This window comes from Rana temporaria, chromosome 8, assembly GCF_905171775.1.
Source record: "Rana temporaria chromosome 8, aRanTem1.1, whole genome shotgun sequence".
Taxonomy (NCBI): Eukaryota; Metazoa; Chordata; class Amphibia; order Anura; family Ranidae; genus Rana; species Rana temporaria.
In genome coordinates this window covers 128,506,099-128,520,674 of record NC_053496.1, presented here as the reverse complement: position 1 = coordinate 128,520,674, position 14,576 = coordinate 128,506,099, and the positions used below count along the sequence as shown (strand labels likewise).

Genomic DNA, 14,576 nt, shown 5'->3' with positions numbered 1-14,576 from the left:
GTGACGTAAAACACGACTACGAGCCGAGAAAAATGAAGTTCAATGCTTCGGAGCATGCGTCGACTTGATTCTGAGCATGCATGTTTTTTTTATCCGTCTGAGTTCCACACAGACGATCGGAATTTCCGATCAGATTTTTTTCCCCATCGGAAAAAATAATAAAACAGGTTACATTTATAAACTCCGATGGAAAAAAGTCAGATGGGGCCCACACATAGTCTGAATATCCGATGAAAAAATTCCATCAGACTTTTTTCAATCGGAAATTCCGATCGTGTGTACAAGGCATTATAATAACATAAAAAAAAAACGGCAGTAGCTTTGCAGCGAGTTTTTCAACATTTTTCAGCGTTTTTGCAATAGTGTTTTTCTTTCTTTTTTTTTTTTTAAGCTAATGGGATCAAAAACGTTTAAAAAAAAAAATCAGTGAGCCGCGTTATTTTATTTATATATATATATATATATATATATATATATATATATATATATATATATATATATATATACACACACACACACACACACACACACACACACACACACACATATATATACATACACATATACATACATATATAAATAAAATGTGTGATAACGGTTTTCCAATACTTCTTTCCATTTATAATTCCTAATTCTATTCTATTCTATTCTATTCTATTCTATAGCAGTGATATTTGCTCATTAACCCCATTAGGTTTGATGTACTGTTCCTTTTAACAATGCAAATCAGCCAATTCATTCCCAACAACACAGTCCAAAGTATATGGCCAATACCTTACATTGGCAGTTAACATCGTAAGAATATTTTTTAATCTTCTTACACTGTACCATGGTGTATGTTTTATTATTATTATGGTATGGATCAAGATAGTCTGGCATTGCCATGTATTGCTACAATGCCACTATGCTATGATGCATTACATGATGTATGGAATACATTTTTTAGATAAAATAATTCCTTGTTTATATTTTACTATGATATAGCGTTTTTTTTATACCATTACAAGATATTCGCCAGATATATTTGTATCTATTCTACACCGCATGCTTCACATAAAGTCCCCCCCCCCCCCCGTACCCTTTAAATGAATAAGAATACTTTAGACAGTGTCAGGCTGAGAGTCAGTGTAGCTCAATGCTGGTAACAGACACAGAACAGATAACTGTCACACAACAAAGTGTCTGTCTGGATTATATGAAAGAAGACTTTGTCCATGGACAGTTTCCCCTCCTCCAGCAGCCCCAAGCAGAGCATCAGTTATCAGCTATGAGATTATTCAGGAGACAGAGCAGCATTTTGGGGATCTCAGGACACTGAGCTGACATTTTCCTATTATTATTGCAGCTAAATAGGAGCACACACACCTATTTTAGAGAGGTAAGTATGCACCGTTCTTAAAACTCATGTTTTGGCTTTAGAAATACTTTTTTTTTAATTTTGGAAAGTGTAGTGAAACCTCTTTCAGGTTTTCAACCGGAGAGATTTCCCTTTGTTTCTTGTAGACACAATGGCGGTCATTTACTAAAGGCAAATCCACTTTGCACTAAAAGTTAAAACTAGAAGTTCAAAGTGCACTTGGAAGTGCAGTCGCTGTAAATCTGAGGGGGTTATTTACAAAAGGCAAATCCACTTTGCACTACAAGTGCAAACTACAGGTGCAAAGTGCAGTCGCAGTAAATCTGAGAGGTAGATCTGAAATGAGGGGAAGCTCTGCTGATTTTATCACCCAATCATGTGCAAGCTAAAATGCTGTTTTTTATTTTCCTTGCATGTCCCCCTCAGATCTACAGCGACTGCACTTCCAAGTGCACTTTGCACTTGTAGTTTGCACTTGTAGCTTGCACTTGTAGTGCAAAGTGGATTTGCCTTTAGTAAATAAATTCCCAATAAGTAGTAAGAAGAAATCTTGGTAAAATGAGGGAAATCCCCTCAAATGGCCATTTCACATGGGTGGCAGTAACAAGCAGGTGGTTGACCCACGCTTTTACCACCCACCTTAAAGCTGACGTTGCAGCTGGATGGTGTAGTAAACACACCATGGTTGCCATGCTTTGATTTTCAGTCAAGGCAAATTTAACACGGCTTGGAGAGTGCGACAGACCGCATACCCGGTGGAACTTGCCCACTGATGTCACAAAGGACAACAGCGCAACCACAAACCAGACACTTGTGGCATTACCAATAGGATCACCCGATGAACATAGCCAACACTCATTCACTGCGCTATAGCCAATAGATCATCTGTGTATAGAATGCCTTCAGGTCATAATGCATTAATGCATATAGTTTAGTTATTCTGCACTCACCCAACTATCTATGTAATCAATACCATAAAAAAAAAAAAAAAAATGTGAACAAGAAAAAAAGCGATAATGAAACATAAGATAAATTATATATACACATAATGCATTGAATGTTCAGGAAATTACAGGTCCACAGATTGAAAAGGAAAGGTCATTTTTAATAAACATTCAATTACAATTTGTGTGTGTGTGTGTGTAGAAATTGTACACACTATATTTTTCCATGAATATGGAGCTACCCTTTAACTTAAAAAAATAAAATAAATTAAAAGTATTATTATAGTTTTGGCAAAGGATACGCTCTGAAACGCGTCGTGCCTTCTTGGTCCCTGTCAGCCACCGTCCTACTGACGTCACCCCCTTCGGAACGAGCGCTGTGTTTAGTTTTACTCTGAACAACAACGTTTTGGCCCTTGCCAGCCACCGTCCCACTGACCGCATCATCTATTGGACTGAGCGCCGTGCATCTGCACCGCTCATACACAGCCACAGACTTGGCTTATCAGGATTGATACACGATCTGGCTCCTATACATAGATCCTCACTTGCACCCTTGTTCCTGCTATATGTAATGTAAGTGTTGGATATCTACATTAATCATTGTATTAAATCAGATGACTCAGAGGCGCTTTTCTTCTGTTTTTTCTTTCCATGTATGCCTGAGTTGACTTCACTCTTGGAAGAGCAGCCCTTGGTCATCTACTGATAAATTGTCCAGAGAATACAGCTTCAATGCATGGACTGATTGTATTCCCATTGATGAACTTTTAACTATTTGGCTCTAATTTTATTCATAATTGCTGCTGTCATCTTGCATTTTAAACCCTTTTTACCCCTGTTACTGATTGTTGTCACTTGATCACTCTGAGCGCTGTTTTCTTGTAATTTTTTCAGATTGGAGGAAGGCAGATATAAATGGACATAAGTCCATTTACATCCACCAGTCCATAAGGGTGAATGAATCATCTAAAAAAATGGTCCACCTGAAAAACTGACAGGCAGACATGATTGAACCCTCATGTAAATGGGGCCTTTAAGACATTGAAAACCTTTCATTTATGTGCACCATTAAATGATGGGTACAATTTCAAAACCAAATATATATATATATATTACGGAGAAGCGAGTTAAAATAGTTTTCGGGTAGAAAATCTTCCTTATGGTTTAAGCATAAGCCCCTGGTGAAAATAACACCCCCCTCCACCCAAAAACATAAATACATGTTCCATTAAATGGGTTATAAAGGTACAATTTTTTTCCCTGAATAGCTTCCTTTACCTTAGTGCAGTCCTCCTTCACTTACCTTACATTACTGTGTGGAGTTACAGACAGAAGAACAGGAAGTGAGGATTTCTCAGAAGAAATAAGGACATGTAAAAGCAAAATGGAAGGATGAGGAGGACTGCACTAAGGTAAAGGAAGCTATTTAGCAAAAAAAAAATTACCTTTACAACCCCTTTAAAGCTTCTTGGAAGAATCTTAGATATGCAAGATGATGAAATAACTGCAGGTGTATGCACGGGAGGTCAGCTTACAAATTTCAGGAGGCAGATGTTTTCCCGGAGAGCTCCTACACATCCAGCAAAGCCCAACGTAAACATAATGACCCCGACCACCAGGACCAGCCATACTGGGTCAAATCCATGGAGTCTTGTCACCTTGGTAATGTCCGACAATATCCCCTGCAAAGAAAAAAAGGGACAACCAAGTTACAAAAAAAAGGGATAACCAAGTTACATAAAAAAAAGGGATAACCAAGTTACATAAAAAGGGATAACCAAGTTACATAAAAAAGGGATAACCAAGTTACATAAAAAAAGGGGATAACCAAGTTACATAAAAAAAGGGGATAACCAAGTTACATAAAAAAGGGATAACCAAGTTACATAAAAAAGGGATAACCAAGTTACATAAAAAAAGGGATAACCAAGTTACATAAAAAAGGGATAACCAAGTTACATAAAAAAAGGGATAACCAAGTTACATAAAAAAGGGATAACCAAGTTACATAAAAAAGGGATAACCAAGTTACATAAAAAAGGGATAACCAAGTTACATAAAAAAAAGGGATAACCAAGTTACATAAAAAAAAGGGATAACCAAGTTACATAAAAAAAAGGGATAACCAAGTTACATAAAAAAAGGGATAACCAAGTTACATAAAAAAAGGGATAACCAAGTTACATAAAAAAAGGGATAACCAAGTTACATAAAAAAAAGGGATAACCAAGTTACATAAAAAAAAGGGATAACCAAGTTACATAAAAAAGGGATAACCAAGTTACATAAAAAAAAGGGATAACCAAGTTACATAAAAAAAGGGATAACCAAGTTACATAAAAAAGGGATAACCAAGTTACATAAAAAAAGGGATAACCAAGTTACATAAAAAAAGGGATAACCAAGTTACATAAAAAAAAAAAAAGGGATAACCAAGTTACATAAAAAAAAAAAGGGATAACCAAGTTACATAAAAAAAAAAAGGATAACCAAGTTACATAAAAAAAAAAAGGATAACCAAGTTACATAAAAAAGGGATAACCAAGTTACATAAAAAGGGATAACCAAGTTACATAAAAAAGGGATAACCAAGTTACATAAAAAAGGGATAACCAAGTTACATAAAAAAGGGATAACCAAGTTACATAAAATAAGATTTCCTAGCTTCAATTACCATCATTCAGCAAAAAAGTAAATCCTATAATAAATACATAAAGCATTGTGTTGTCATGCTGAAGCTTTTTCTTCAAAGCCATCGGAGTGTCTTCCCCGGAGTGTATAGAGATGAGGAATATTGGCACTACTTTACAGCCATCATGCACCAAGCCAGTGACAAAGTGTGACTAAACCCACAACAGTAAAATCAGTCTGTATATGCTGTAAAACATGCTGGTTATGCTCACTGTGGAACCTAAGGGGTTAATCATCTGCAATGTGTAAAAATGCTGTTTGATCCTGTCTGCTCGGATCCTCCCCTTCTTCCACAGTCCCCAACCCATCTGCTGATAGCGTTGGAGCCTTGGAGGCACTCTGCACATGCTCATTATGGTGGGTAATGCTAGAGTTTTTTCTTTTCTTAGAAAGGTTGCATGTGATCGGCACAGGGCCAATCAGCACTGTCCAGATAGAAAGTCAGGGGTCATGTAGTCTCACAGGACAGTCAGAAGAAAAATCTCTTCCTACTAGCTTTAACCAGTGCTTAGCCAGACACTAATAGAAGCCACATAACTGCTATATACAGTGGAACCTCGGATTACGAGCACAATCCTTTCCAGCAGAATGTTCGTAATCCAAAGTACTCGCATATCAAAGAGAGTTTCCCTATTGAAGACAATGGAAACAAAAATAATTTGTTCCGCATGGACTTCAATGGTGTGCAATACCGCATGCGGCCAGAGGCGGGGGGTGTCGGAGAGTCTCGGAAACGGCCTGAAAGGCCCGAGGACAGTTCGGCTGACAACGGCAAACCTCGCAAAGACTCCGTTCATGAGCCTTTCCGAGGTCAGCTGAACTGTCTTCGGGCCTTTGCGTGCATTTCCGCCCCCCACCTCAGGCCAAACGCGGTACTGCCCACCGCTTTGGCCTGAATCCTGCTTGTTTTGCGAGACAACACTCGCAAACCAAGTTAGGATTTTTAGAAATACAAACGCTCGATAACCACGTTACTCACAATCCTAACGCTCCACTGTACTGCTAGTGAGAAAAGGTATTTAGCAGTTTATATTTACTAAAATAATTGCATTTCCATGTTCTGTGTACTGTGGGAGACCAGATATAGTCAATGCAGGCTCCTGGGTTTAGTAACACTTTAAAATGACTCTGCCAGCACAAGGTCACTTGTATGTAAAACAGACACAGCCTAAGGCAGGCAATGGCAGCTCCATACTTATCCCATGACACATTTGCTTTATATTATAGAGAATCCACGAGCAAAAAGCAAGTTTGACTTTATTATGGCTCAAATCGACCACAATCTATTCTATATCTTGCCAACAGTCCTTATGAGTCTTGACAAAGTGACCGTTAACACCAAATTACTTTAACAGTTAAAGAAAATTTGCAAAACATCATATACATGCTATAAAGATTTACTATACCACAAATATACCTAACCTTTGGCAGCCTGAATGTTGATATGCTGCCTTTTCCCTTCTGCCCTGCTGCAGCAATTTTTCCACACTTCCTGGTGTGCAGAATCTATTTCATGCATGTGGCTGCCCAGCTAGCTAGGTATCTGTATTAATTTAAAACAGGTACCCTGTTTCCCCAAAAATAAGACCTACCCTGAAAATAAGACCTAGCGTTATTTTCCAGGAGGTCTGCACTATAAGCCCTACCCCAAAAATAAGCCCTAGTTAAAAATGCTTGTAAAATCCTATAATCCACTCTATTACAGTAGTTTATAATGTACAATGTGTGTGTTTCTGTAATATAATTGCGGGGAAGAGAGCTCCAGCGGATAACAGAAGTGCAGAGCGGCGCTATAACAAATGTATTTGGCACAATTATATTACAGAAACGCACACATTGTACATTATATACTAATGTAATACAGTGGATTATAAAATTGTACAAGCATTTTAACTCAGTTCACACTTGGGATTCCTGACAGGCAGGGAGAGAGAGGGGGAGAGAAGACCCGGACTTATTTTCGGGGAAACACAGTATTTATATAGCACTGACAGTTTACTCAGCGTTTCCATACTGCATGTTCACATCATTCCCTGTCCTCAATAATCTTACAGTCTAAGGTTCTGTACAGGACCGGGTGACATTCAAGACACTCTGCCTCACCCACAAATGTATTTAGGGCAACGCTCCCCAATACTTAAGAGAGAAAATAAAACCCTACGTCACCAAGCGCGTGCACCGGTCAACCAACCAAAACCTTCTCCAAATCCCTAAATCTCGCTACAAATCTAAGGGAGAACGTAGACTTTCGTTCCAAGGACCACGGCTCTGGAATGCTCTACCCATGACCATCCGCTTGGAAGAAAACCATCGGGCTTTTAGGAAAAAAACTAAAGACCCACCTCTTCTGAAAGACCTTTACGACGCTGGATGCCAAGCTCCTTAAGGCGATTAAGTTTGCATTTGTTGCGCTATACAAGTTACTCACTCACTATGTCACATGCATACACACATACTGTATACTGGAGCCATAAGAATCAGGAGTCCATTAACCTTTGAGAAAGTCACACGATCTGTGACGCAACGCGTCGGAAAGGAGCTGGGTGACTTGGATAGAAGAAAATCCTGGACTGCCGCACTCCTTAAAACAATGTCTTTATTGTACAAATAAAATCCAAAAAAACAACCAAAGCAATACAGTCAAAAGGTAGTGAACAACAGGAAAAATGTGGCTGACATGTTTCACATCATGTGATGCTTACTCATAGCTGGGTGACGTGAGTAAAACACCACCGGAACTAACGTCACAAGGCTCGCGACATCAGTTCCAGTGGTGTTTTAACGGAAGTGCAGTGAGGAGTGTCTCTACTCCCATTGCTTTTTACTGCGGTTTCTCCCCTTACTTGAAATAAGCAGCTTCTTTTACTAAATAAATTTGCTTTTCATTTGGCAATATTGCACTATGGCTGTTCTTTGTTTCCTTTGAAGGCCATTTATACAAGAAGTGCCATTCCTTGGAGTGAGCCGTTTCCTTTAAATATATGGAATTACCCAACATGGTTTGATGCCAAGATTTGGACGTAGTTCTTCGCCTGGAACCTGGATGTCTTTACAGATCCATCAGCAGGATTCCTTATCGGACTATCTGATGAGCCTGGTTTGACCTTTGGGTCATGGTTGGAGGTGAGCGGCCAATTCATAAATATAACAGTCGATGTTTGGATAGATGTTTTGTCCGTTTAATCTTTTATCAAGTTATCCCTATGAGATTTTTACCTCTATATGAGCCGACTCCTACCATTGGGCTTTAGTTGGACTTTTATTCGCATTTATTTATTTGTAGGTTTGGATGCTCATCTTATTTATTCTTTGAGTATATTACTTTATGGCACATTAATGAAAAAGTGCACCATTCTCATTTTTTTTTCTTTTCTATGTATTACGCAGTGTTTTTTGAGTACAAGTGGTTGCAGCCAATTCACAGTCACCATACACATACTGGGGTAGATTCACATAGAAGATACGACGGCGTATCTCTGAGTGTGCGGGGTCGTATCTATGCGCCCGATTCATAGAATCAGTTACGCATAGGTTTCCCTAAGATCCGACCGGCGTCGTATCTTAGACTGCATATTTACGCTGGCCGCTAGGTGGCGCTTCCGTATATTTATGCAAAGAAATATGCAAATGAGCTAGATACGCCAATTCAGAAACGTCCGGCCGGCGCATTTTTTTACGTCGTTTACGTTAGGCTTTTATCGGCATATAGTTACCCCTGCTATATGAGGCGTATCCTATGTTAAGTATGGCCGTCGTTCCCGCGTCGAGTTTTGAAAATCTTACGTCGTTTGCGTAAGTCGTTCGCGAATAGGGCTGGACGTAATTTACGTTCACATCGAAAGCAATGACGATTTGCGGTGGAATTTCGAGCATGCGCACTGGGATTTTTTCACAAACGGTGCATGCGCCGTTCGTAAAAAACGTCAAATACGCGGGGTCACAGTTAATATACATAAAACACGCCCACATCATCCACATTTGAATTAGGCGGGCTTACGTCGACACAGATACGTTACGCCGCCGTAACTAAGGGCGCAAGTTGTTTCTGAATAGAGAACTTGCGCCCTAAATTACGGCGGCGTAACGTATCTGAGGTACGTTACGCCGGGCGGATAGATAGACCATTCTATCTGAATCTAGCCCAAGATATTTTTTTTTCTGAGTTTATTTTCACTATATTTGCTGGAGGCTGATGGATTATATAAAAATTAGAATATAGTAGTGTGCAAGTTTTTTCCCTTATAACACATTGTTTTTGAAGATTCCTCATATTGTTTTTAGTATGCGCTGCTTATACATTTATTCATATTCAATATAGTGGGGATACACATTTTTAAGTTGGCTGCCACTCCCAATTTATTTATTTAATTGATTTGCGCAACACTCACATTCAATTAACCTACCAGCATTTCTTTTGTGTGCAGGAGGAAACAGGAGTACCTGGAATAAACCCATGCATGCACAGGAAGAATAGACAAACTCCATGCAAGTAGTGTCCTTGTTAGGATTTGAACCGAGGACCCCAATGCTGCAATACACAAGTGCTAAGCGAACCACTAACCCACCGAGCTAGCTTTCTGTAGCGCTCATCGTCTGATTGGTTTGGTCTCGAAGTCTATCACAGCTTTGTCCACACACAATACAGAATGGAGAGGAAGCTTGCGCATCAGAGAAACATGCGACAAGAAGTTGCACGCCTATCATTTAAAAAGTCAAATATTGTATTTTCTAGCATAAGCAAATCAGCGGCTGATCTCATTTGCTGCCTGGAATTTCTATTAAACAAGAGTGGCACCTAACCGCATGCTCTGCAGATAAAGGCAGCAGAAAAACAATCGCCAAAGGAAGATGACAGAGTGCGATATTACATGCGCTGTTATTGATGTCCATTAGGTTTACTTAGTTTTTAGGGAATTAGAAAGGACAAAACAGATATCTCCAAAACACCTTGGTGACCACGTGCACAAACCAGCTTCCTGTCCTATAGCCCCCGGGGACATAGAACAATAGGGATTACTACTATAAATAAATGCATATCCTCGGTAAAGGAAGGACGTGTCCAAAATACATTGGTATTGTATCGGTTAGGTCCCCGACAATGGAAAATTATGTCTAGCCTTGGTTAACACCAGACAGAAGGAAAATAAAACCATAGAAATACACCAAGACACTATAGATAGTGCAATGCTACCACATTAACTTATATTTACAGGAGACCTGGACAGTTTTTATTTTTTGGACAAAATGTAAAAGTCTGGCGGGGGGGGCAGGAATGAGGAGCAATTCCCAACTTATTTTTTTACTTTATTAGGCTTCCTTAATCTACGAAAACCAGCATTGCCACCTCCCTAAGGTGCTTACAGCCTCACCTCCTTTATGTACAATACGGGGTAAATAGCCCTGCATTGTAAAGGACAACACAGAGGGACTATTTAGAGCAGTGGTCATCAACCCTGTCCTCAGGGCCCACTAACAGGCCAGGTTTTATGTATTACCTTGGGGAGATGCAGACTAGAATACTGCAATCACTGAGCAGCAAATGATATCACCTGTGAAGTATTTTAGTTATCTTGCAAACCTGGCCTGTTAGCGGGCCAGAGGACAGGGTTGATGACCACTGCCTTAGAGCACCAGGGAGAAGAGACAGCTCTGAAGCCAGCTAGAGCGAAAGTAATGCTGGCCATACACTCTATGAAAAACCGTCCGCACGAACTTACGAAAAACGAACATTCGGTCGTGAGCGCAAACGATATTGCCATCATGTAATGACCGATAAATCGTTCAGTGGACATAAATAAAAAAAAAAATTGTTTTTTTTTTTTTTTTACATATACCTAGTGCAGAAAGTTCGGACGGGAAACACATTAACCTTCCGATTTATCGTTCGATCGGCAGAAAATTTCCAAACTTGTCCTTTGTTTTTCCGGCTCAAAAACGTCCCAACGATTATCGATTTTGTGCCCATTAACTGTCCGAAAAACGAACAAACTGAATTTCGAACGATTTTTCGTATAGTGTATGGCCAGCATTAGGCAAGTAATACAGCCTCTTCCAATACCCTCAGACCTAACAAGCACTCAGGCCTTGCAATGTTGGGGGGGGGGGACCCACTGCAAGGTTTTTTTTTTTTTTTCAATCAGCTTTAATATTTTAAAGTGGAAGTAAACCCTCCTATTGTTTTCAGCCAAGAAAGCTGCCATCTTGGCCTCTGTTTAATCTGCAACTGCCACGATGCTGCACATGTGATCTGTTATGAAACCAGCCATTGGATGGTTTGACAGTTTGTTTGAGAGCACAAGCAAATGTGACATCTAGCATTTCCGGCATGCCGGGAATGTTAACTGTTTTTTTAAACTATCAAATAGATGGGTTTACTTCCGCTTTAAGTCACCGAGTCCTTACTTGTCTGCCGGTTCTACACCTGCAACTCCAAATATCAAGCAAGTGGGTCATTATGAGAATCAGGCAAACAGAATTTTCATAATGTGACGTTGGCAATGGCAGCCTCCAGGTTTCTCTTATGACAAAGTTTCCTTTACTAGTTCTCCAAAGTAAACTCCATTGTGAGAAACCATCTTGTAATTATTATCACTGCCCCCGAGGAGTTTCTCAGATTAGGGACCAAGACTTCGGAGTTTTTTCCAAACCAAAGTCACCGAAATGCATTCTTTTACATAATGGTAGTCCACAGGTTTCACAACAAAAGTACTCAAGCCGACCCTGTCACTAAAGTCAATTTTAACCCATTTATACCTGTAAAAGAAATCTGCAAATCCTCACCCTGCCTTCTGCTTCAACCCAGAGAGATATTCCACCAAATCCCCACGAAACCCTTTCGAGAGTCTGGATTTTGGTGGTCCTCTGCAGCTCTCACTGGTACCTCCACGTCAGGAGGAGGTGGTGTAGAGAACTATGGGAGATCGACTCCCAGAAGTGGCAGTTTCCGTGCAGATTTATCAAGATCAGAATGATGTGCGGCAGCAGGAAGGGTACCGCAAGTATTTTTAGAATTCTTTCAGAGGTATGGCTTCATTTTGCCTCTGTACTATAGCGACAGTGTCCCTTTGTTTGTGGATTATAAGGATATGAATAATTCAGGTTCTGTATTTTATGGCAGGTAACTAATGGCTTCTTCTTTGATTATGTAGAGGGCAGGAGCAGAGAAGGATGCTATGCTGGTGTATCAGAGTGTAAACAAAAGCTCAGCAAGGCCCATTATTTAGCCACTCTAAGGCCCTGTACACACGATCAGTCCAAACTGATGAAAACGGACTGAAGTTCAGTTTCATCGGTTCACAGACTGATGGTCTGATGTGCCTACACACCATCAATTAAAAAAACGTTTGTGTCAGAACGCGGTGACGTAAAACACAACGACGTGCTGAAAAAAACGAAGTTCAATGCTTCCCAGAATGCGTCGACTTGATTCTGAGAATGCGCGGGTTTTGAACCGATGCTTTTGTGTACTAACTATCGGTTTGGACCTATCGGTCAGCGGTCCATCAGTCCGATTTTAAAGCAAGTTCTAAAACTTTGGACTGAAGGACAAAAGACTGATGGGCCATACACATGGTCGGTTTGGACCGATGAAACTGAACTTCAGTCCGTTTTCATCGGTTTGAACTGATCGTGTGTACACGGCCTAAGGGATACATTTCAAAACATCATCTCTATGAGGAGGGGAGCGGTGGGTATATGACCTGATCACTCCTCCTCCAATCACAGAGAGCCTTGTATTCTGTAAAAAACACAAGGCTTTTTGTGAATGGGCGAGGGGAAAAGAAGTGGCAGAGATTTGACTTTAGCCCTTCATCACTTTTATAGCCACATCTCTCATCCTCGCAGCGCCCAGAAATCCAGAGCTGTATGTAAGAGCCAGCTTGCAACAGGGAAAGATTTTTATATTATGCAGCAGCTGTCCACGAACAGTATAGATACTATTAGGACTGTCTTAGGGCCCTTTCACACCATTGGATCCTGTGAGGATCCGTTCCTTTAATATCCGCTTGCTCAGCGGGGATCGCTCCGTTGATCCCCGCTGAGCTGGCAGATGACAGGGAGGTCCCTACACACTGTGCAGGGACCGCCCTGTCAGATTTCTGCTCTCCCCTATGGGGGGATCGGATGAACACTGACCGTCTGTCCGTGTTCACCCGATCCGCTCTGCAGGCGGATGGAAAAAATAGGATTTTCCTCCGTTCTGCAGAATCGGAGCATAGCTGGACAACGATGAGATCAGGTGTCAGCGGATGTTCATTCGCTGACACCCGCTATCCCATAGTGATACAGGTATGTCCCTTTTTCATCCGTAAACGGATAGATGAAAAAACGAACATACGGTCCACTGGTGTGATAGGGCCCTTACTCAGCTAGTAGAATATCTAAAATATATTTTTTATAGAAAACTGCAACTTACTTAAAATTCCTGATGTATCAAGCTGTAATATTATGTAAGGAAATGCAACTAAACAAAATGGAGAACAGTTGGGGCACATTTGTTTTTTTCTTAACCCTTAAATCCTTAAGGCCCTTTTCACACGGGGCGTTCTGTTTGTCTGTTTTTTATCCATGCGCTGACGGAAGAAATACAGACATCAACGCATCTCTATGGTAACAACGGATGATCATCTATTAACATCTGCTTCCGTCAACAACCGATTTTTAGAGCGGATCAAAGCTTTGATTTTTGTTCCGTTAAAAACATGGAATGGATAAAAAAACGGATGTAAAAACTGACAAAACGGTCCATTTTGTATTGGTAGCTGATGTAAAAACAATGGATTCGTTTTTTTTCTTTTAAAAAACATAACTGAACTGATGAAACAAAAAAAAAAAAAAAACGTGTGTGAAAGGACCTGAAGAAGGGTGGCAGAGAAGGAGCAAGAGAGCAATGTGGGCTCATAAAATACCAGGTCGATGTGTCTGGGTAAGGCTCCATGTACACGGGACGCTTTTACAACTGCTCCTAAATAATTAAACTTGACAGATAGTAACCCACATTTAAAACGTCCGTTTTGCTGTGTTTAAATGCCGCGTTTAGCCGCGTTTGCGTTTAGAAGCGTTTAAAAAAAAAGCCGATAAACGAAATGCTGCTAAACTCGGGTTACCGTGTTTAGTCACGTTTGGCGTCTGAAACGTGGAAATCTTCTGCATCTGAACCCATTTTTTTGCTTTCAAAGAAACGCTGTTAAACGCAACTGCCTAAAAACGTCAATAAACGAGACTGTGTACATGGTCACATAGGATAACATAAAATGAGTTCAGGGGCAGTTGAAAAAAGCGTCCAACTGCCTCTGAACGTACGTTTAGCAGTGTCCCGTTTACATGGGGCCTTAAAGCCTCTGCCAGGTTAGTGCTAGGTTTGTCTCAGCTAGCAAGATCACTTCCAGGGTGGTTACTGGGCCAGGAAGTGAAGGTAAATCTTTGACCACATAAAAAAAAAATTAAGGTTCCCTACTCTATTATACAGATTTATACAGAGCCAACAGTTTGTGCAGCACTTTACAATATAAAAGGAAACAATACAATTCAATACAAGAGGGTTAGGAGGACCCTTCTCCTGGGAGCTTACAATCTAATCC

The 14,576-nt window shown here is 40.3% G+C and overlaps 1 protein-coding gene across 1 annotated transcript in view; it reads right to left on the bottom strand.

Moving 5' to 3' along the window:
• The window catches only part of TSPAN14 (tetraspanin 14), a 91,906-nt gene that overhangs the window by 15,429 nt on the left and 61,901 nt on the right, over positions 1–14,576 (bottom strand). The window contains exon 4 of the mRNA XM_040320715.1: positions 3,840–3,986. Coding sequence (XP_040176649.1) covers positions 3,840–3,986 — 147 coding nt within the window. The remainder of the gene's footprint in view (positions 1–3,839; positions 3,987–14,576) is intronic.